The sequence below is a fragment of the Cyprinus carpio genome, chromosome B3 (genome assembly GCF_018340385.1).
Source record: "Cyprinus carpio isolate SPL01 chromosome B3, ASM1834038v1, whole genome shotgun sequence".
NCBI lineage: Eukaryota > Metazoa > Chordata > Actinopteri > Cypriniformes > Cyprinidae > Cyprinus > Cyprinus carpio.
This window is the reverse complement of record NC_056599.1, coordinates 38,800,482-38,824,343: the sequence shown is the minus strand read 5'-3', so window position 1 is coordinate 38,824,343 and position 23,862 is coordinate 38,800,482. Positions and strand designations below refer to the sequence as shown.

General features: G+C 36.9%; 2 protein-coding genes across 3 annotated transcripts; both read right to left on the bottom strand.

Annotated features, from left to right (window-relative positions):
- Positions 1 to 3,220: 3,220 nt before the first annotated feature.
- Positions 3,221 to 13,854, bottom strand: LOC109110703 (vascular endothelial zinc finger 1-like). 2 transcript variants are annotated; one of them, XM_042720978.1, is made up of 8 exons: positions 13,008 to 13,854; positions 12,782 to 12,908; positions 12,464 to 12,614; positions 10,751 to 11,124; positions 8,835 to 9,184; positions 8,015 to 8,078; positions 4,665 to 4,836; positions 3,221 to 3,531 (listed from the first exon to the last, which is right to left on the bottom strand). In XM_042720978.1, the coding sequence occupies exons 2-8, from the start codon at positions 12,815 to 12,817 to the stop codon at positions 3,245 to 3,247; spliced, it is 1,434 nt and encodes a 477-aa protein (XP_042576912.1). In that variant the 5' UTR covers positions 12,818 to 12,908; positions 13,008 to 13,854; the 3' UTR covers positions 3,221 to 3,244. The 2 variants fall into 2 exon arrangements, with proteins under 2 accessions (XP_042576912.1, XP_042576911.1); XM_042720977.1 differs by having other exon boundaries at positions 12,782 to 13,854.
- Positions 13,855 to 14,201: 347 nt separating this feature from the next.
- LOC109110368 (CDP-diacylglycerol--inositol 3-phosphatidyltransferase-like) lies at positions 14,202 to 19,241 on the bottom strand. The gene is made up of 6 exons (XM_042720979.1): positions 19,063 to 19,241; positions 17,816 to 17,950; positions 17,578 to 17,731; positions 15,511 to 15,592; positions 15,303 to 15,384; positions 14,202 to 15,127 (listed from the first exon to the last, which is right to left on the bottom strand). The coding sequence occupies exons 1-6, from the start codon at positions 19,103 to 19,105 to the stop codon at positions 14,982 to 14,984; spliced, it is 642 nt and encodes a 213-aa protein (XP_042576913.1). The 5' UTR covers positions 19,106 to 19,241; the 3' UTR covers positions 14,202 to 14,981.
- Between the last annotated feature and the right edge of the window lie 4,621 nt (positions 19,242 to 23,862).

Genomic DNA, 23,862 nt, shown 5'->3' with positions numbered 1-23,862 from the left:
TATATATAGTTCGAGTTCGAGTCCTTCCCAATCCTGTCTCTCTCTGTCTCGTCTCTCTCTCTCTCTCTATTTCTCTCTCCAACTTCACTTCCAGCCCTGAATACTGTGTCCTATCATAATGAAAGTAAAAACTTTAATTTTAATAAATATTATTATATTATATAAATTATATAGTATTTATTATTAGTGCTGTCAAACGATTAATCGCGATTAACATCACATCCAAAATAAAAGTTTTTGTTTACATTATATATGTATATGTACTGTGTATATTATTGTGTATATAAATACACACACATACACTATATATTTTGTTTATACATTTTATGTATTCATATTCTTATATTTTATGTTATGTATAAATATATCTAATATATAGACATAACTTTTCTTAAATATACACATGCATGTGTTTATATATACTTGATAAATATACACAGCATACACACAAATATTATGTAAACAAAAACATTATTTTGCATGTGATTAATCATTTGACAGCAATATTTATTATATAAATATTATATATAATATTTATTAATATCTCCACCAATTAGGCTTCTCCCCATAATTTATATTGTCTTACACTATTTTAATTTTGCACTTTTTATTGTATTTTATTGTTTCGCACAACAATGCTGAAACAATGCTGAAATTGCTTTGGGTTATTCTTAATTGTTGAATAATACATTATTCATTAAACCACCATAAAAACTAAAAACTGAAGCCATGTACAGAAATATCATGACCTATGATATAACTAGTTTTAAAGGTCAAGACCTCTAAGGTGGGGACAGGCATTTGATGTGTCTAAAACTAGCTATATTTCATTCAGTGTTAATGACATTGAATTTTTTGTAGTTTTGTATGTAAACATTTAATAGTTAAATACATTCAGATTAAAAAAAAAGTTTAACTAAAACATTTTTTAAATCTTTATTTTAATTAAAAAAGTAGTATTTGTGAAACATGTAATGTTACACCATTATGTACTATATTCGCAGAGAAGTGTCATCCCTTTTCAGTTTACACTGTAGCAACTGTATCAGCTGCAGAAAAGCAGCAGGTAACTTCACACATACACATGATATCCCAATAAAGCAAGTGAGACAGCAGTTAGCTAAATGCAGTATAATTAGGTGCATGTTCATTATACAGAGATTATTTAGGATAAGAGCAAAGCGACACATATTGGCGTTAAACGAGCATCAACACAAACAGAACTGGAAACATAGGTTACAGATCTTATGCAACATAATCAACATTATTACATCTGTTACTTTAATGAAAAAAAGATCAAGATCAATGAGAAAAATATCAAAGAAGGCATTGAATAGATGCTTTTTTTAGTACACACATACTACGTACATTACAAATATAAATATTTTGTCCTTGTGACCATCTTTATCTTTAACCCTTTTACAATCCTTAGCAGGGATCCATGAGAGGAACTGGCACTCCCTCAATATTTCATCGCCAAGTTCAGTGGAGGTGTCATTTATGTCAAGATCATTTATGATGGATTGATCTCTTACAACAGAGTAAATTCATTTATAAAACGTAACTCTTCTGGATTTCAAGATCATGTAGCTATGAGCCATTATTATATAAGGAAAGGTTGGGAGGCATAATGTGTCAATTCCTCTTTGTGTTCTACATTCCAAAACACTGGATTTTCTTTTATAATTAAGTGGGACAGCACTTAATAACAGCCTACATTTAAAACCAGTGATTTCTCTAATGGGAAATGTACTGACACCCAAACCAGTCGTCCATCGGATCTTCCTAGCCTCTTCGTCTAAACACTTTCAGTCTGTATCCATCAGAGCAGATCAAAGCGTATGGGGGAAAAAGCGATCCAGGGAGACTTGCTGCTCTGCCTGCACATAAAAGTGAGTGTGAAGCAGGGTGATGTTTCTCGAGTTCATTCAAAAGTCACATGTATTTTAAGGAGAGTCGTTCAGTTCTTGCTCAGTCCCAGCTAGATTTGAGGTGGATGAGAGAGGTGGGGTAATGGGTAGGTTTACATTGTGTTGGCATTTCCAAGGCAGCCTGGAGTGAGAAAACATTGTTTGGTTTGATTGGTGACAAACTGTATCTAAAAGATGGACAATGCAATTACAAAAACATATTATTACTTAACAATAGGACTGAGTAATATTTATAAAATGACCAATATAGCTGTGAAAAATAAATGCACACACAAACACACATATATGTATACAATAATATATAAATACTGTATATTTAAATTTGTTAAGTAGATTTACAATAGTGAACGCAAAAGTTAAATACTGTTAAGAAATCAAGAGCATGTTTTTTACAGTTTCTAAATGAAATATAAGGAAACAATATTTTTAATAACTCTCCTTTTAAATGCACCAGTAAAACAAAACAGATTGAGCAGTAATGTTTAGCTATACAAATATATTTTCAATATATTTTTTTCTTAAAACATTTTAAGGTACTCTACCATTTAAAAGTTTGGGATCAGTAAGTTTTTTTTTATGAAAGAAATGAATACTTTTAATTAGCAAGGATGCATTAAGTTGATCAAAATTGAGAGTAAATGTATTTATAATGTTACAAATGATTTCTAATGCAAATAAGTGCTGTTCTTTAGAACCTTCTAATCACCAAAGAATCCTGAAAAAATAATGCATTACGGATTTCTCAAAAATATTAAGCAGAACTTTTTAAAATTGATAATAATAATAACCATAACAAAAATAAATCAAATTCTAAAGCATATCAAAATAAAATATATTATTGTTTAATTGTATTATTATTTCACAATTACAATATTTTAATCAAATGAATGCATCCTTGGTGAACACGAGAGCTCTTTCATATTTTTTTGTCAATTTTTTTTAATAGTAGTTTTATGTAAAATGCCACGTGGGGATTTTTTGACATAAAATTTTGTGAATGACAATACAAATGAACCACTGAATTGATTAATTTAAATTAAGCCAGTTGATGGCCAAATTAAAGTCTCTGTGACATTCAGTTCTGTGGGCAGCAAATCGTGGTAAATATGTTGTGAATATCTGATATACCGTCCCGCTTCTTTGCTCACCTGTCCAGGTTTAGCCCTTCCTCTTAGATTCCTCTCTCCCCCCATTCCCACCCATTCCCCCCCCCCCCCGCTTCTTCCCTCCCCCCCCTCCCTCCCTCCCTCCATCCCTCCTCGTGGTGTGCTGTTGGCTAGCTGGGCTCTGAGGAGCAATGCTGGAGCAGTCAGTCACCAGCAGCCCGACTGTGACCGAGGGCTGGAAACAGGAGTGGCTACGCCCACTGACGCCACTGAACTGCTGCTGCTGCTGATGGGGCAAGGAACATTGGGGTCTGTCTGGTTTGTGTGCGTGGCCATGTGACCCTGCAGCTGTGTGGGTGTCTTGCAGTGTACCCCGCACAGCTGGCATAACAGCACCCCGCCTGGGCCTGAGCCACGGCCGACCCCACTGTCCTTCCACTCTTGCCCATGGTGCTTCTGAGCGTGGACACGCAGGTACGTCAGTGTGGTGAAACCTATAACGAACAAGAGGGATTTTTATGAAAAGCATTATTGTTTTATTGTTACTTTTGTAGTGCTGTAAATTATTCAGGGAGCTTTCTAACATGATACATTATTAAATTCCTAAATTTAAAACTTAACAACAGCTCCCAAAATATGCAGATCAACTGTTATTTGTTTAAAAATCCCATGATATAGAATTGAACATTTGTGAAACTTTTATATTATTTTTAAAAAGTCATTTGGGACTACAGTGGCTGCAGAGTATGTTTTTTGATTCACTAAAAAGAATCAGGTCATTAGAATCATTTGTTTGTAAATGGCATTATGCTGAAGGGGTAAGAAGTAAAAATGATTCATAGAAATGAGTCCTTCACCATTATTCAGTGATGGTGCTCAGTCTCTACAGAGACATAGTAAAAGATTAATAATTATAAAGTTATAGTCTGAAATAAATGTGAGACAATAAATAGTCAACATGTGTTTCTGAGATGTCACTGGCTGGATCATATAGCACAACGAGAATAATCCAATTCTTTATTTTTATTTAGTCATTTATTTAGTGACTCATGTTGAAAAGACTCACTAAAATTATTGGTCTGAATTAAAATAATTAACAAATTATTTGCCATATTTGTCAGAACAGCTGTTGAATTTTTATCTTACTTCTGATATCTGTTTATACTGCTGTTCAAAATTTGTGGTTAGTAAGATGATTCTTTCTTTCTTTCTTTCTTTCTTTCTTTCACTAGGAAACAATAAATTGTTCAAAATGTATTAGTTTCCACAAAAATATAAAACACACACACACATATATAATAATAAAAAGCACAACTGTTTGCAATACTGCTTTCAATAATAAATGTTTCTAGAGCAGCAAATCATCATATTATAATGATTTCTGAAGGATCATGTGACACTGAAGACTGGAGTAATGATGCTGAAAATTCAGCTTTGCATCACAGGAATAAATTACATTTTACAATATATTTAAATAGAAAACAGTTATTTTTTTAAATTACGATATTTCACAATATTAATTTTTTTTATAATGTTGTGTTTTTGTATATATTTTAAAAGGGTGTTATATGTTATGAGGAGAAGATATGTTTTTTTAACCACAGATAAAATAATCAATGATACTCACTGCGGTTGCAGAGGTGACAGACGTGATGCTGTGATTGGTTATGCACCCTCATGTGATCTGTGATGTAAGCAGGGGAGAGAAGTTTGCCACAGATGTGGCAGGGAACCTTGTCCTCGTGTCTGATCATATGAGCTCGTAACCGGTCTTTCGTAGCGAATGCGGATTCGCATGTCTGCACAAACAAACAACACGGTTCATCAAACACTCTCTTTCTATTGCGATCTGCCTTCATCACGCACATCATGACCTCATCCTCGTCTCACCCACTGCCAGACACATATGGCTGCGGCCCACATACACGTACATCAGCACACATATGATCACAAATGCACATACAAGAACACATAATTCAGTTTAATAAAGAGCCAAAACACACAATGCAGAATGATTTACAAGAATATTCAGGACTATATTCTAGGTATTGACTGTAGTATTATGCAGTTGATTATCATAGAAAATAATATTATTCATACATGAGTCCGTAAAGACTATTGTTCAAAACTTTTGGGTTGGTAAGATTTTTTTATTGTTTTTGAAAGAAGTTTCTTATACTTATCAAGGCTGCATTTATTCGATCAAAAATACACTAAAAATAGTAAGACTGTGAAATATTATTACTATTTACAATAGCAGTTTTAATACAGGTGCATCTCAATAAATTAGAATGTCGTGGAAAAGTTTATTTAATTAATTCAACTCAAATTGTGAAACTGGTGTATTAAATAAATTCAGTGCACACAGACTGAAGTAGTTTAAGTCTTTGGTTCTTTTAATTGTGATGATTTTGGCTCACATTTAACAAAAACCCACCAATTCACAACAAAGTTGAATACTTCATAAGACCGAAAAAAATAAACATTTTTAGTGAATTGTTGGCCTTCTGGAAAGTATATTCATTTACTGTACATGTACTCAGTACTTGTAGGGGCCTCCTTTTTCTTTAATTACTGCCTCAATTCGGCGGTGGCATGGAGGTGATCAGTTTGTGGCACTGCTGAGGTGGTATGGAAGCCCAGGTTTCTTTGACAGTGGCCTTCAGCTCATCTGCACTGTTTGGTCTCTTGTTTCTCATTTTCCTCTTGACAATACCACATAGATTCTCTCTGGGGTTCAGGTCTGGTGAGTTTGCTGGCCAAGTCAAGCACACCAACACCATGGTCATTTAACCAACTTTTGGTGCTTTTGGCAGTGTGGGCAGGTGCCAAATCCTGCTAGAAAATGAAATCAGCATCTTCAAAAAGCTGCTCAGCAGAAGGAAGCATGAAGTGCTCCAAAATGTCTTGCTAAAAGGGTGCAGTGACTTCAAAAAACACAATGGATCAACACCAGCAGATGACATTGCACCCCAAATCATCACAGACTGTGGAAACTTAACACTGGACTCCAAGCAACTTGGGCTATGAGCTTCTCCACCCTTCCTTCAGACTCTAGGACCTTGGTTTCCTAATGAAATACAAAACTTGCTCTCGTCTGAAAAGAGGACTTTTGGACCACTGGGCAACAGTCCCAGTTCTTCTTCTCCTTAGCCCAGGTAAGACGCCTCTGATGTTGTCTGTGGTTCAGGAGTGGCTGAACAAGAGGAATACAACAACTGTAGCCAAATTCCTTGACATTTATGTGTGGTGGCTATTGATGCCCTGACCCTAGCCTCAGTCCATTCCTTGTGAATTTCACTCAAATTCTTGAATCGATTTTGCTTGACAATCCTCATAAGGCTGTGGTTCTCTCGGTTGGTTGTGCATCTTTTTCTTCCCCACTTTTTCCTTCCACTCAACTTTCTGTTAACATGCTTGGATACAGCACTCTGTGAACAGCCAGCTTCTTTGGCAATGAATGTTTGTGGCTTACCCTCCTTGTGAAGGGAATTGGTGGTTTTTTTTTTAAATGTGAGCCAAAATCCTCACAATTAAATGAACCAAAGACTTAAACTACTTCAGTCTGTGTGCACTTAATTTATTTAATACATGAGTTTCACAATTTGAGTTGAATTACTGAAATAAATGAACTTTTCCACGACATTCTAATTTTTTGAGATGCACCTGTATATTTGAAAATGTAATTAAGTCCTGTGGTACAAAGCTGAATTTTCAGCATCATTACTCCAGTCTTCAGTGTCACATGATCCTTCAGAAATCTTTCTAATATGACGATTTGATGCTCAAACAACATATATTATTATTCTGCGATGAATAGAAAGTTAATGCATCCATGCTGAATAATACTAATAATAAAGTAATTAAATTTTAATTAAAAATTCATTTCTTTAAAAAAAAATCTTACCTCAAATGTTTGAGCAGTAGTATGTATACTATAGCAAAAGCATTAATATTAAAAAATGTTGGTCTTTTTTCCAATAAAAAGGCTGCCATTTTTAATCATGTATATTTTCTAAAGTATAATTTCAAGCAGATGGCCACAAAGCTAATAAAGAAGTTGGAAAAAGCATTTACATGCATGCATTTTTCAGCAAAAATGTTTCATATTTGAGGTCTAAGGCCTTGTCCACACTAAAACGTTTTCGTTTGAAAACACATCTTTTTCTCTCCGTTTTGGCCTTCCGTCCACACAGCGTTTTTAATCAAGGAAAACAGAGCTTTTTGAAAATGCTCTCCAAAGTGAATAAATTTGAAAACGCCGTTTTCGCGTTGTGGTGTGGACTGTGAAAAAACTGAAGGCTTCTGAAAACGATGACACAAGTTTAGTCATGTGACGCATGTTATACCAATAGATATCCGTGTTTATGCTGGTATTGTGCATGTGATGTGCTATGCATGCACTTTCACACTATTGCTACAGATGTGTTACACTGTACACTCTTCATATCACAATCCTGCAAAGATGAAAGCAAATTTACTCGCGATCGCTATTTGCGGAAAAACATGTGGCCAGTTGCGTTTTAGATCAGCCATACAATCATGACTGTGTGCGACCGGGATGCGTCAGTTAATAGTGAGTTATTTTCATAAATAAAATAATCCTGTCAGAAGAACTGCATGAAAACATATCATGTCTGTTCTGTGTGTCTCATCTGCAGTGAGCTTTTTCGAGGCTTTACGCATGTGCAGAAAGCAAATTTAACGTTTTCTGGTGACACTTTTGGAAAACGCTTGAAAATGCTAGTGTGGACGGAGAGCGTTTAAAAATGCATCCGGATTAATGCAGACGTAGCCAAAATGATTGTAATGAATGCTTTGCCTTGGGTTTTACATTCTAAGGCACAAGGTCAAATTATTTCCAATGGTAATCAACGGCACTTCAAATCACACAGAGCATGCAGGAAAAACTAACATTAATGATAAATGAGCAAGAAAACGGGAGAGTTTACAGAGAAACTAGAAGAGTATGATTACCGGACATTTGAAGGGTCTCTCTGTGGAGTGAACCTGTAGCACATGACTGTTAAGATGGTCAGGCCTGGAGAAGACAGAGACAGGGCTCAAACAAACAAACACAATATGTACAAAAACACAAGAATTAATAGGGACCCATCTCCATGTGAACTAGATCTGCCTCTGTCTGTAGCATCAAGGCTCCTTTAAAAACAGCAGGACACGGTTTGTACAGTTGTGTTCAATAATTACTGTAGGAGATGCTTTCACACAAACTATGTATATATTATACCATTATACAAATCTTTACTGTCACTTTCAATCAACTTAATGCACTCTTAAAAAATAAAGGTAATAATGTCATAAAAAAGGTAGTTTATATAAAGTATATAAAATATGCATTACTTCTTCATTTAAAATTTTGCTGCTAAATTATTTCTTATTACCTCAGGGCCTCATGAGTTTTACTACAAGCTTGACTGGACTGCATATGGATGTAGATGTGTCTAAATATATATTACACAGATAAATACAGACAGAAGGTCACTTATTCCTCATCTAACCCATTTTCAGTCTCAAATTAGTAATTAGGGCATCTCTCCATAGCTTTTAGTGAAATGACAACATTCATTCCTCCAGCACTGTCAGAACTACAGTATAATGCTCACGGTTGAAGCCTGCTGTGAATCGGCCTGATAAACAGCTTGTTCTTGTTTATACCAAGCGTGCATGTGTTTATAGAAAGAAACCATTAAAAATTCATGTCCTCATAATCTCAGAGCCCTCATGGATAAAGTGTGTTTTTTTGGTGTGTACAGGTGTGCATAGGTTTATCTCTTACCGTGAGAAGCCCTTGGCACAGTGCGGACACACATATGGTTTCTCCACTCCTCCCTGGTGTGACCGAACATGATAACTCATCCGATCCTTTCTCTTAAACCGCTGTTGGCAGATCGGACAGGAGTACGGCTTCTCGTCCGAATGGGACAGGCGATGCCGGTTAAGATGGTACACGTCCCTGAACGCTTTCCCGCATGCCTCACAAGCATGGTTCTTCCTGACCGGATTGGGGTTAGGGTTGGGATTAGGATTGGGCGTCGGATTGATGGGTAATGGGTTTGTTATTGGGATAGATATTTGGATCGGGGTGGGATTATTTAGGTTATCGTTCATGTTGGTATTTGGGGCAGCCTGAAAAACAATGTCGGACAGAATGTCAGATTTTATGATCTTGAGTTTTTCCGTCGTTAGTGACACAAACAAAGCAAATCTCTCTGGGGGTAAACCATGTTCATTGTTTACTGATCTACTAACCAACTGACTGTACGTGTTCAACAAATGAGGTGAGAGCAGGTATGAGACCACGTTACACAACTGTTGTTAGCCTGATTTTGGCAGAGTCTTGGGAATTGGATGGTTTGAAACTGACTGCAACTACTTTAGTTCATTATGGGAGAGCAGGCATATGGAGAAATAATCACGAAATTATGGTAAATGACACTTTCCATAAATAGTTTCTGGTTTCCCATTACTGTTTTAAAATCACACGTATCATGTTATTGTGTTGCCAGAACTAGGAGATTTGTTTGACAAACCTAATCAGCTATTTAACCCTTAAGGCTGGAATATATTTTAAAACAGGCAACAGGCAATGGCTGAGGAGCTCACCCTACCAGACATTCAAATCTTTACAAACACAACAAACTCACAGAGAAACATGCACCACGTTGCTAGGAGATTACATCACAAATTGAAACAATGTGTTCTAAAAACAGCTCAAAATATCAGACATGTTTTATATCTGGGCAAAAGTCATGTTGCGTACTGCAGCCTTTAGATACTGCATGAAAAAATGATAATGCAATAAATAAATTTAGTAATTATGCATAATCACAAAGTATTTGTTCCAAGCCAGCTTTATTTAAATCTGCAACGTTTTTACTTACTCTGGCAGTGTTATTATTATTATTATTATTTTACGATTAATATAAAAATAAAATAATCTATATATGTATTTCTAGGATGGATCTATATATACACGTACACAAATATTTTCAATAAATGTTAAATATTAAATTTAATTGTTTATTAAACATTTATTACTAAAAATAAAGGCATGATAACATATCAAGGTTTTAAACTGTAATCAGATTAATTAAAACAATTTGCAAAAAAAAAAAAAAAAACTTGGTTGATGGTCAACTTTTTTCTGATGGACTGAACATTTGTTTCAACTGAACATTTGTGTGTGTGTGTGTGTGTGTGTGTGTGTGTGTGTGTGTGTGTGTATACACTACCGTTCAAACGTTTGGGATCAGAATGATTTTTAATGTTTTTTTAAGTCTCTTATGCCCATCAAAGTTGTATTTCTTTGATAAAAAAATAACTGTATTATTATGAAATATAATTGGAATTTAAAATAATGATTTATTATTTTTGGTTTATTATTTTAATATACTTTAAAACATAATTTATTTCTATGATGCAAAGCTGAATTTTCAGCATCATTACTCCAGACTTCAGTGTCACATGATCCTTCAGAAATCAGTCTAATAATATGATGATTTATCATCAATATTGGAAACAGTTTAAAAATAAAACAACAACTTTTTATTCATCAAAAAATCCTTTAAAAAGTATCACAAGTTTAAAAAAAAATACAGAAATTATATTTTACAGTATATTAAAATAGAAAATTGCAATAATATTTCATAATATTAAACTTTTTCTCTATTTTTGATCAAAAAAGTGACTGACCTGAACCATTGTCCCAGTAACCACCACTGCAGTAGGGAGGGGCTGGTTCACTGTCATGGCGACCGTTGCCGGGGCGATAGAGAGAGCCACCGTCTCTACCTGCTGATTGCTGATTGGGGAAGGCTGGGCCATGGGGTCGATCGCCGTGTGTATGGAGGCAGGTATAGACAGCTGGAGGAGAGAAAGGGGGATGGTCTGCCTCTCCATACGTTCTCCGGCCTTGCTTCCATCTATTTTCTCTCTAGCGGCTCTGTCCTTCATCTTCACTCCAGTGTGGACAGACTGGTGACGCCGCAGGTTGTAACTGTTCTTAAACTGCTTGTTACATATGGAGCAGATGTGTGCAGGTCGGGCCGGCCGAGTGACTGGCTTCACTGGGAAAGAGAAAAAGAGAGAGATGGTGTTCATACACAGGTGTAGTCTATACTCAAGAAACACGCTATGCTGTATTAAAAAAGTTTCTATGTAAAAGCTTGAAAGCAGCAATTACAATGAGATGAGAAATTTCATGTTTCTTTATCTTTTTAAAACTTACTGACAAAAACAGGAAACGTTTTAGCACTAATGCATCACAATAATGTGCCAAAAATGCACATTAGTTATGAAAACCTACGCTTTATCTGTGTGTTTATCATTCTATTACCATTAGAGAACTAAGCACGTTTTATTGCTATTCTCAGGACTACATGAAATGCATAAAAAATGGCCCAATTTGCTTTGGTCCCGGAAATGTTTTTACCCTTGGGATTTGAAAAAGATTATTAAGCACAGACTTCTAAGCAGCTCCAACATGAATCACATCATAAAAACCTTTGAATACACGAAGGTTTTGAAAAGTTGGAGAAAAAAGACGATGATATTAGACTGTGTATGTCTGTGATCAGCTACTCAATGAACCACACATCATTATAAATTGATAGGAACAGTCAACTGTATAAATATAGAGTAGCTTGAAAGAGCAGCAGGAATGTTACAGTATTTATTATTACATTATTTATATAATTTTTTTAAATATATTTTATATTTAATAATATAATATCTATCTATCTATCTATCTATATATATAGTTTTATTTTACTATATATTTTTATATGTCAGTTTTAATTTAGTATTTTTATTATTTTAACTTAAACTTATTTTAGTTGCCAAAGCAGCTTTTCTAGTTGTCTTTGAAGTTTTTTTTTCCATTATTTTAATACTTTCATCTATTATTGATCATTTAGTTTATTGCTTTATTTATTGATTTATAACTTACTTCATTTTACAATATTGCTTTATTGTAATGACCATTTTTATTAGTTTTAGTTAACAATAACAGCACTGGTTCATTGACCCTGTTTCTGTTTCCATGGATACATAAAACGTCTCTGAATGGTCAATCCCTCTTCAGGTTTTGTGGGTAGTGTTGTTTTCTGACAATCAAGCAGGATCACTAAAATACATTAGTGTATAGAGAAAATTAATTACATATTGACTTCTGAAACCCCACTGACACTCTGTATTCAAACATTGTTTTGTGGGTAGTGTTGTTTCAAAGAGAGAATAAATGCAGGCATCCTAAATGATATTCCGACCTTATGCAAATAAGTGTCTCATTAACATGCTCACTCATTTACATCCCTCTCCAGCCACTAATGCACCAGCCTAACCTCGGTTCTCTCTCCAGTCCCCAGTGACCTCCCTTCCCACCCTCCTGTTTTGCCCCTCCCTCACCCGGCACGGGCTCCTCGCTCAGCGCCGCGGTGTCCACCGTGGATGGGGGCGGGGATATGTGCTCAGGGGGCGGGTCCTGAGCGCCATCCGTGAGCTCCGGGAGGAGATCTGATTGGAGGGTCGCGTCAGTTTGGGACTGTGAAGGCGGAGTCTGTCGTGAGAAGGGGCAAAATCACAGATTTTAAACATTCTTGTGCCTTGTGAATGAAAGCACACCGGTGCCATTATGGACAAATGCTAGCGATTATGACATGCATTTAAATGAACGTTAAACGACTAAAAGGCTATCAGCATTAGCACGCATAAGCATTTTCTTACCTGAAAGAGGAAATTGCTCCAAGTTGCATCCATCATGACGTGCAGAACAGCACAGACGCCGCTTGAAACAAACTAGTCGATTTTTTTCTCCTAACGGACAACGTCTCCTTCCACTATCTTATCAAATCTACATGAAATGTAAAAAGCTACCAAATATAAAATGACAGTGAAATTTAAAAAGTGAAAGAATGCATATTACAAGGACACAGATAAATATATATATTACCGTATTTCTAAACGGTACAAAATAAGAAATGGCAGCTGTCAGTCACAGTATGTTATGAACGCCGCATTGTCACATAGCAGTGGCCGACCATGCTTAAAAATATAATATAAAATGAATTTCTGCATGTAATGTTTTCTTATTAATTAGACCGCTGTGCAATAATTCATGCAAAAGTAATAGAATTCAAAAGGCAGTTTAATGTTTCATTTGCTCGCATGTCGTGGTTAAAAATAATGCCATCAATTTTATTATAAGATTCCCCATCCAGGCCCGGAGCGGCATCTGCGCGAGCCTCGGCGTCGCGTTAAATCTCATTCGCGTCTGGCGAGCGCTTCACCGGTCGTCGTCCACGGCTCCGCCTCGGCATTTCAATCGAGAGGATGACATTTTTTTCCTTTTTTTTCCTGCAATACTCTCACCCTCCCACCCTCGCTCTTTCTTCCTTTTCTTTTTTTTATCCCGTCTTCTCTGCCCCGCTATCTCTCCCCCACCGCCGTGTCCCCCTTGTTTTAAAGGGATAGTATATTTTGAGTGAACACCCCCTCTTGTGTCTTCGTCCCCTCCTCCACGCGATGTTCTCGAGCGCGGTGTCCTCTCGCGCCCCTCCGGCGCTCGAGTTCGGCCGACGCAAATTACAGCATAAACATCGAGATCAGTTAAAACAAACCATCCGCGCGTTCTTCTCCAAAAACTAGCCCTACAACACAAAGATTCTCGGCGGTAGACAACTGGATGTTCGTATGGGGGGAAAAAATGTCGCAGGTCCTTAAAGGTAAAGACGCACGCAGACGCAGCCGCGGTAAATAATAAGCGGCTCCAGATCACTGCCGATAATAATTGTACGCGCCCAATCGGATTAAACACATATATATCAGTCAGATTCACGCACACCTAACAGCTCTGGGCTCCCAGTGCGTTGCGTTTTGAGTCTCACAAAACATTCTCAGAATAGAACGCTCGGGCATTTTGAAAGAAAATAGAACGTTTGTTTTAGGCTGTGCGTGGCGCTTCAGAGAACGTTGCTTTAACGTTCACTTAACTTCTCTACAACATTACACCAGCAGCACAAAACCGTCTGATTTTCATCCATTGTAGAACTAGCCTTTAAAATAAACCCAAAACACCATCACACATAATATGCAGATTAAATTCATTAAACGTTCTTGAAATAACATGGTCAGTAGAAGCTGCATCTTTGTGTCAGGATATCTTTATTGTCAAATCATCAGGTTGCAGTACAAAAGGACTTTACTCCACAATCATATAACTCTCATATATTTCTGATTATTTATAACAACGGCTGTAAAACTTCAGACAGCAAACAGTATGTCTACCTCTCTACCATAAACCAAGAATACATTCAGAAGGATATGGACGAAAATGATGCCAGAGCCACTTGTTTAATATAATTATAGCTTCACAACTCTTCATATGAATATTCAAAGTTCTTTGATATACCTGCAACAAAACAGTAATAGACAGGCTAATACAAAGAGTTCAAACAATTCAATATCACAAGTAATGATAAAACAACGGCCAAATACTGTAATACTAGAGTGGCTTTCAGTGGAAGCGTGGAATGCGCATGTGTGGAAATGTTGGTTTTAAACCGCAGAGCTATTCTAAATCCCATTAAAATGATACATGATTATTCCATTAACAAATAAATTAACCGTCAAAAATCAAAATGATTATGACACTCCAAAGATGACATAAACATGGTACACTCATAGTGCAACTAGTTCCATCAACAGAAATAAAAAGCACATCTACAGGAATATGGATAAAACTCGTAACGAATTTGCCCTGGTGTTATAGCATTGATAATCTGTATTCAAATAAATATAAGTGCTCAGTGAGGCTTTGCAAGGTCCCATAATTGATTTCCATGCTCTCATCTTCGTCTATACTGGCCAGCGTTCTTATTTCACGGCCTTTGTTTCATTTTTCTTGGTTTCTGCATACTCTCACATCTCATTGTGCTTTGCTCCGCTCTCTCTCACGGTCAGCCACATCGATAGCTGCCATGTTACGGGACGCGGTGATGAGGTGGAGGAGACTAATGCCAGACTTCAGCACACAGACCACGCCGCAAACTCCCAGCAGACACTGCAGCCACACTGCGGAGAAAAAAAAAAAATATGCGGAGAATTTTTTTTTTACAGTGCATCCTTATGAATTTAGTACTACTTAAATGAATAAAAGTGCAGCAGCACTTACTAGTTGCTGAGGTTATATAACACAAAGTATAATGTTATGAAAAAGAAGTTCATTGTAAAGCCTGCTGATACTCACTCTGGGGTTCCTCAATGTAGTACATTATATACAGCAGACAGAAGAACAGCTCGTTCCCCATACACATGAAAAACAACACCGGCTGTGGAAAAACACTGATGTCAGAACAGTCTGTACGTGTAAACTTCTTCACTAGATATGCATACTTCAAGAACATCTAAATATGCTCCTGACCGTGTGAATGAATGTGCATGAGTGAGTGTGTTACCCTGGATGTGTAGTACAGCCTTAAGATGGGGTTGCCAGAAAGGTCAATGGTCTTGTGACTGGTGGCTCCCTTCATCATGGAACTGAAAAAAAAAAAAAAAAAAAAAAAAAAACAAAATGGAAGACAGGAACAACTCATTATTAACAATGATTTATGTAGATTTACGTAGAACATAAACAAAAAATGATTCTAGGGGCATGTGGAGATCCATGAAAGTACTCCAGGGGCTCCATGGAGAAGACAAAGTTTTACTAACAATTCTATAATAGTGTTAGTGTTAGTTACCGATTTTAATAAAGTGTTATAAGGAAAATCTGGCTAGCTGAGAGATTGTGGGTTCAAGCATAGCTCAAAAGTGTTTTTTAAGGTCATGATAAAACGGAAATAGCGACAATTCATCACTTCCATATTGTGAAATTATCAAAAAAATAAATAAAAAAGAAACACATCTAAGGCAGGTTCTTAATCGACTGTTAATTGGAAGACGACGTTGGAAATTGGAATTGGAAGTAGATGTTTATTAAAAATGGGGGAGCTTTTAATTTCGCATTTTCACTGAAAGGAAAAGCAAACTGCAACTAACAATTAGACAAGTGAAGCGTGCATCTGAGAGCTATGTGTGTGAGGGTGGCAGTGGTGTCCCATGTTGCACAATCTTGGCAAACTGACTATGTAGCCTATGCCAGGATCTGCCTCTGATGGATGATGTTTACCAATTTGGGATGAGATAATCTGTAAACATGAAGAGAGATTTCTAGAGACCCAAAGATTACATTCATTCTATATATAGACCATGCTTTTTAATGCAGCCCTTATTTCAAGCATTTAACCAAAAACTTCAGGCTGAAAACACATTAGCCGCGTTTCCACTGTCGGGCCAAAAGCGGGCGTGCTAGTGCGTGCCAGTCACGTTTCCACGGTCACTTGTGGGGCTTGATCGTGCCTCGTCGGGGCCAACGCCCAGGGTTTTTGGCCCGACGAAAACCTTGGCCCAAAGCGGGTCAGCTGGGGCTAGAGGAGTGGTTATGAACGAAGGCGGAGTTTCTCCGCGTCTGGAGAGCGTCTTGGCAGGGCGAAAACCTTGGCCCCTAACAGCTATAACACCAGCATTAATCAAAAAATAAGCATACATCAAAACTCACTTTCAGTCAGCAGCGAGTGTTTGAAATAACTCGATCCAATCCGATGTGAATTATAATCACCATAAAAGGCAGAAATATTTATAAGCGATGCAAAAGAATATGCACACTAGGTATTAACGTTACCATAGTAAACATTGTAAATGCAACCGCTTGAAGAAATCAGGCGTCAGCTTCTTATTCTCTATCACAATCGTGTAGTAACATATTTTATCTGTCATAAGTCTCATCTCGAGAGTTTAGCTCCACGTTGCCTATGTCATAAAAATATAATAATGATTTTTTGTTTGGGAGCTTTTATAAAAATAGAGAAATTATAATTCTTTCTAAATGTGATGTATGTGACTACAAATAAACAGAAACAGTCTCGACTGAATAAGCAGGCTATGTTCATAACGCTTCAGCGTTAAAAATAAATATTTATTTCTGTGACAAATTTTCAAGCCTGATAAATTAATTCATTATGCTCAATGTATCACTTATTATAGTAAAACATCGATCCTTTTCTATTTAAATATTTAACAAAGCATGCAAACAAAAGGCCGCTGTTATTGTGTTTGTTTTGTGATTGCGCATGTTCCAGTGATTTATTTCTTATTAGTTTTCTGATAACTTCTCTTTGTTGGTGAAACGATGGGTTTGCATGACGTTGTTCCTGAGAGGCGTGTAAAGGGCGGGTTTTAGTGACGCGCAGCGGAGCTTCTGGCCCGACGGTGGAAACGCTGCGCTATTTTGGCCTCGTGCTACTGGCCCGAGGCTATTAGCCTCGCCCGGCCCGTTTTAAGCCCTAGCTCGCACTGGCCCGACAGTGGAAAAACAGCTATTGACTTTGGAATGATGGGACTGGAAATTCAAAAATGCCTCATTTTTGGGATTTAGGACTCGTTCCTGTGGCAATCTATTTGGATACAAGATGTTTTGGACACACCTGTGCAGGTGCAGCCAGTGGCTGGCCACATCCAGACACATGCTGAGCTGAAACAAGAAAGTGTAGGATGGGTACAGCAGTGCCAGGTTCACCAGCAGACACATGGTCGCACAGCGGTCTGTCAACATGTCCAGCATGGCACCAAACTTTGTACCTAAGAAAGAGGGCAGGGATTGGCATAGAGAGAAAAGAGCATAGAAAGTAGAATAACATACAACACAAAGCTGAATATCTCTACCTTGATTAAGAGCGCGGGCTGCGTGTCCATCGAAGGCATCCAACAGGGCACTCAGTAGGTAACAAAACACTGCCGGGCCCGGACAACAGGGCATCAGGTAGAAGGATACCAGAGCCAGTACAATACGGGCATATCCTATTCAAAGTGTGGAAAAGATTCAAAGGGATTATGAGTGCACATGTACGGATGAACATAACATGGCCAAAGATTAGGAATTTGTATTTGTTCCCTCATTTTACCCTCTAATTGGTAATACAAAGTTTTGATTTCATTAAAGTCAGGAATTATTAAGTACAATGTGGCCCCCAATTAACTAAAACGAGGGAATGAATTTAGAAGTCGTAGGAACAAATTCCTAATTTGTAGCCGTGATTTAATCATAACAAGGGGAGTAATTAGTAAGCTATGAGAACAAATACTTAATTTGTGGCCTCAATATAACTAAAATGAGAGAAAAAAATAATAAAACAAGGGAACAAATTAATGCAACGTGGCCATGACTTACTAAAAAAAGGAACAAATGAATAAGTTGTGGTAACAAATTCTTAATTTGTGGCCCAGATTCAACTAAAACAAGGAAATTAATTATAAAACCTGGGAACTAATTGTTAATTAGATATTCTGAGATGTGCATGTCACACTTAAAAGTTGAGGCAGATGAAAACAAACATGAAGGGACAGAGTTTAAGCAGAGTAAATTATTTAATAAGTCCTTAAGTAAGTTCTTGAATACTTTAATAAGTATTTAGTAAGCATGTGTCATCATCATAGAGAAGTCTGTCGTTTATCAGTTATGACAATTTCATTCAACTTTACTACGTTAGGTCCAAAAATGTTGACAATAACATATGCACAGATAAACTGTTTACAATAAGATCCATAATGCGCTTTTATACAATAGATGGTGTGAAGTGAATTTTATTTTCATACCGACTTTAATCCTCTTTATATGCTACACTGATAGTAATGTTCTCTGTTATAGTTCAGAGGCTGTACTGTACTGTGGAGCATCAGTGACAGCCACAGCATCATGTCAACATCCGCAGGAAGTAAAAAAAGAAACGCTGTCAAACACAATCATGAAAACTGTACGCTAGAATCTTTACCTTAAAACTTGTGTGATCTTTAAGCACACATTTGGAATGAAATAACCATTATCTGTCAGAGAGCGGCGGTTAAACGTGCGCAGGACTCTGTCGCGCGCTGACGATCGTTAGGTAACGTTAACTCTCTCGGTTGAGACTCACCAATCAAATTCGGGACGAACAGGAAGATATTTTCTTCGGCCATTCTAACGAGCTCTTCTGTTTGGACGGAGAAGCCTGGATTTTCTTTTCTAGGTTTCTGCTTCTATTTCCCTCTTCAAGCCCTCCGTCTTGCCAAACGAGGCTGTGCGTGGCGCGTGACGTCATGTTCGCTGTGCGCGCGCGCCGTCAGAGAATCCTCCCCTTTAATTGATAGCTTTCAGTCACGTGACCGGCTCGAAGACCTGGAGGGTCAAACATCCACAGAACAGCTGCAGCACAAAACTATAAATTTTCGATCTGTTTTACAGCCGCGAATATTTAGATCACCTCTCAAAAGAATAAAAACAAAGGTATGCTAGTTTTGGCCATTTGCAATCCATATAGAGCACCCGCGGCAATATTTCAATGCGACAAACGTCGTAAAAACACTTAAAGTGCCATAATATTTTTTGTAAAACAGTAATATTAAAAGATCAAATTCAGTAATCACTATATTAATGATGCACAGTTTACATATGCAAGCAGATGAGGCCGGAATATGAACTCAATCTGCTTAATGGTTCAGTGTTTTCCTTATAATGGCTTTCTATGGGAGAACATTTCATGTGAAACTTTGCACATTGTGTTTATATTCTGGGTTCATATGTTTGCCTGTACAAAATATACATAATCAATAAGGTGTTTATTGAATTTCACCTTTTAATGTTTGCGTTTTACTACATTACTACTTAATGCAATCTGGGTAATAATAACTGCCGGTCAGTGTAGCAGAGCTTCGTTTTGTTCTCCAGGTGGGCGTTCCTGTGAGTGTGTGACGTCACGTGAAAAACTATCAATTGGCGCGCTCTGTGCTGTCACTGAACGCACCACATACCACGCTGACCCGCCCAAATCAGCCACGTGACAATCGGTGCGTTCCTGTCTTGTTGTCACTGTCATTCTGTTGCACTGTGGAGCTCCTGTCCCTAAAACAAATTCCTTGTATGTGTAAACATAGCTGGCAATGAAGCTCATTAGTCACGTGACCGGCTCGAAGACCTGGAGGGTCAAAGGGCACGTGATGATGACGCTGAAGGGCACTTCAAGAAACAGTTGTTTGGTCCCTTACACCCTTCAAACCTTCGAAGCTCTCACTCCGGAGGGTAAACCCTTTGAAGGGATTAGGGCATAGGGAGGAGCCCTTCCGAATGGACCGCAGGGAGTGACAGCACTGTGAAAGCGTGGGGGATGATCCTCTCTATCTGTGCATTAACCATGGTTTTATAGGTCAATCAGTTAGAAACGCTTCAAATCAAAATTATGAATTGCAAAAACATGCATATTCAAGGGATAATATACAGTCAGTAGGCCATTAGTTTATTTTGTGTTAAGTGGTCTATTTTGATAAAATGTACATTACAACTACTTTTAATTTAGATTTAAAAATGAAGGGTTATATTAGCGAATAAAAAACCTGAACACAACCATTACAGAGCACTGGACAAGTTCATATATTAAGTGAAGTTATTCACTGATAATTTTTTTCTATTAGTTCATTAAGTCAGGTTAATCAAAAAATAAATAAATAAATGAATAAAAAAACATGCAAAGTTGTGGGAACATTAGTTTTTGTTTATAAAATGATGAAAAAAGGAATATTAAAATAATGAAAAAAGGGAATATTATAATAAAATAAATGTTTTTTAAGCCACATGTTGATGTTCCAAGCTGAGAATTATCTTACTGTTTGTACAGAATGTAACTGAAAAAAAATCCTATAACTGAATGGAATCATTTTGTAACTAGGGCTAAAAAATAGCCCTACACCAGAACCAACATGTGCTTTTTTTGTAAGCAACCAGTAATTCCCATTCAGGATTCCCCGTCTCTATGGAAACGGTCTCTCTTCTCTACCTTCAATGCACACTCTCAGCATTCAAAAAACAGGCTAGAGCTAAAAGCAAAATGTGCATTAGTGCAGACAGATCACACAAGATCATTTTGTTTGAATCCTTTTAATGACTTGTTAATAATTTTTCTGTACAAGATCTATAGCCCATGTGTTAAAGAGTCCTCCTGTAGTCATTTCACCTGAACGTAATTTGGCCTATTTTTTTCTGAGCTCCCTGAACAACCAAGCTCTCCATCGCCCTTTCAAGCATCACAATTTTGCAATACATTTCGGCACGGGCTACACACACTCTTCCAGACCCCTGCAGCTCCAGTTCTTCAAACACTGCAGGACGATAACAGCAATTTAACACATTTACCTTAAGTTTCCTACCACCAGATACTGAAACACCCCCTCAAGAGGATACACTAATAAGAATCCAGCATGTGATGCTGTAAACACATTACATGGTTGCCCATTTTTTTTCTTCTCCTCTTCTGTCCATAGATGTTAGTAAGGAAAGAAATAAGGGAATGCGGTGCTGGGAGGAAAACGTGTTTGGGAATGAACACTGAAAACAGAGTAAGAGGTGATCAGCCAGGCACAGGGGAGTGAGGTACTGCACGTCTCCTCGGTTCAGGAGAGCCAAGGGAGAGTCCGAGTGAACGCTGGTGTCTACAGAGAGCTGGCAGTGTGGGAGCACAAAAGATTTCGGTTTTCCCGAAAGAAAAATATAACATTACTGGCAAAATTGAGCTTCGACTTTCACCGCGTTTTTACGGGTATGCTGGAGATTTTGGTTGTCAATGTAAACAGCTTGTGATGCCTTGAGTCCGTTTTGTGCATAAAATTCAAAATGCGCAAAAAAATTAATGCATTCCAGAAAAAAAAAAATGGAGGGAAAAAACCTAGATCGAAGGGGGGTGTTTGAGACACTTTACAGTCGTCTAGAAATGTTCTATACAGCTAAAATCTCTTAAAATGTTCTGTACAAGTTTAATACTGGCTCTAAAATACTACTCTCCTGACAACGCACTGCACAACAGACTCCTACCCTGAGATGTAACAAGGAATGCTGGGATAGGTAGTCCTTTTTGTTTTGTTTTTTTTAATCTAAAATGTAGAGACTTAAAATTCTTACGGTGACACTGCCAACATTTCCCACCTAGTGGTAAGCATTGATTTAAAAAAAAAAAAAAAGTCTTAAAAAAAGTTAAAAATTAGTGTACAACACAAATATTACAGCGGCAGTAGTAGGTGTAATAATAATAATAATGACAGTATCTATTATTATTACCCTATATAAGAGTTAGTGCTTGTATATACACATGTTGTATAAGTACAATATAGATCAAAAGTGTTGAACAGGAAACAATCTTACGACTTTCGCTGTCAAACCTTTGACAGGTGATGTATTATACACACATATTATACTCAAAGTCATATATAAATGTCTGTTGTGTATGTTTGTATACAAATGGTCTCTGTACATCAGTCTCATGCACGGAAACTTGTAACCCACCTCTTTTTTTTTTTTGACATGTACATCATATTTACACAGTCAAGGAAATGGCTTATTAACCCAGCCAGGTTCAATCTCTTTTTAAAAGTAATTTATCATGCCTACGCTAAAAAACAGATGCTGAATTACAGCCCAGTTAAAACCAACTGCAACTTAAATGGCAGCTTGCCCTTATAAGGACAGTGGGCGGAGTTGCTTTCGGTCAGCTGAGCCTCTAGATGGCAGTATGACATGTGGCATTGTTTTTTTTTTAAAAAAAGAAAAGAATACAGAATACAAAAATCATAAAAAAAAAAATACTGCCTCCTGTCCTTACCTCAAATACAAATGTAGTTTAAAACCCATCACTGAGAGATGTTCTTTTAGTATTGTTTTAGTGCTATCTACATAATTACACAAAAATCAGTTTAATCACCCTTTTAGTTCCTCAGTTTACGCCTCTTCTCCTGAAACATGCTACAGCACCTTCTATTGCATCCGACTCGTTCACTCTGCTCCCGTTAGCAGTAAAACTGACATTAGTACGACTCGTCATCCTCTGGCTCAAAATCAAGATACACTCATCAGACAGAGTCAATGAATAATTCTGCCATTGTTCACCCACGCTCGTGTCATTTCAAACCTATATGCTGTTATATTTCATCTGTGGAACACAAGAGAGAAAGAGCTCAAAGAGCGAGTTCACCTAAAAATGAAAAGTTGTCATTTTAAGCCTACAGACTTACTTTCTTCAATAGAAGATTTTTCAAATACTGGTCACTACTGACCTCCCATGTATAAACACAAAAAAAAAACAAAAAAAAGTTTATAAAAATATATTATTTTCTCAAAATATCTTCTATGTTCCACAGACAAAATATTTGTAATATTTTTTGTGATGATTGTTTTATGTAAGGATTATGTTCACATCTCCAAAAAAAAAATAAAAAAAAAAAAAAAGATAAAGATAAAGATAAAGCACATGTTTGGTTCTGCAAAAAGATTAATGCACGAATGTACTAGTTCTAAAGAATTTTCAATTTCAGTCTGCTCAAACAAAGCAGGTGGACAACTTCAGAAAACTCTGAACATAGCACAGAAGTCAAGTGAACTACTTCTATGGTGCTTTTTTTGTCCATTTTAGATCTTAACAGAACTTGTTGCATGGAAAAGTGCTGCTTTAAAATCTTCCTTTTGTGTTCTATGAAAAAAAAAGAAGAAATATGTAGCTTGTAACAACGTGAGAGTGAGATAAATGACAGATTTTTCATTTTTGGCAAGCTATTCCTTAAAAAATAAACCCAGTCTTTAATTGAATTGCACTAAACGAATTCAGCTTAATATGATCCAGGATTAAGCATTAAATAATATCTTAGAAAAGTCTTTTAATGTTTAAATCTTAAAACTTAAACCTAGATGTGCAAGAAAA

Excerpts from the sequence above, each read along its gene's own strand:
- LOC109110703 (XM_042720977.1), bottom strand. The coding sequence starts at position 12,817 with ATGATGGATGCAACTTGGAGCAATTTCCTCTTTCAG. Across the intron at positions 11,125-12,463 it reads GAGCGAGGAGCCCGTGCCGG|TGAAGCCAGTCACTCGGCCG; the intron begins GTGAGGGAGGGG and ends TCTCTTTCCCAG. Across the intron at positions 4,837-8,014 it reads AGAGACCCTTCAAATGTCCG|ACATGCGAATCCGCATTCGC; the intron begins GTAATCATACTC and ends TTGTTTGTGCAG.
- LOC109110368 (XM_042720979.1), bottom strand. The coding sequence starts at position 19,105 with ATGGCCGAAGAAAATATCTTCCTGTTCGTCCCGAATTTGATTG. Across the intron at positions 17,951-19,062 it reads GTTCGTCCCGAATTTGATTG|GATATGCCCGTATTGTACTG; the intron begins GTGAGTCTCAAC and ends CACTTTGAATAG. Across the intron at positions 15,128-15,302 it reads CTACATTGAGGAACCCCAGA|TGTGGCTGCAGTGTCTGCTG; the intron begins GTGAGTATCAGC and ends TTTTCTCCGCAG.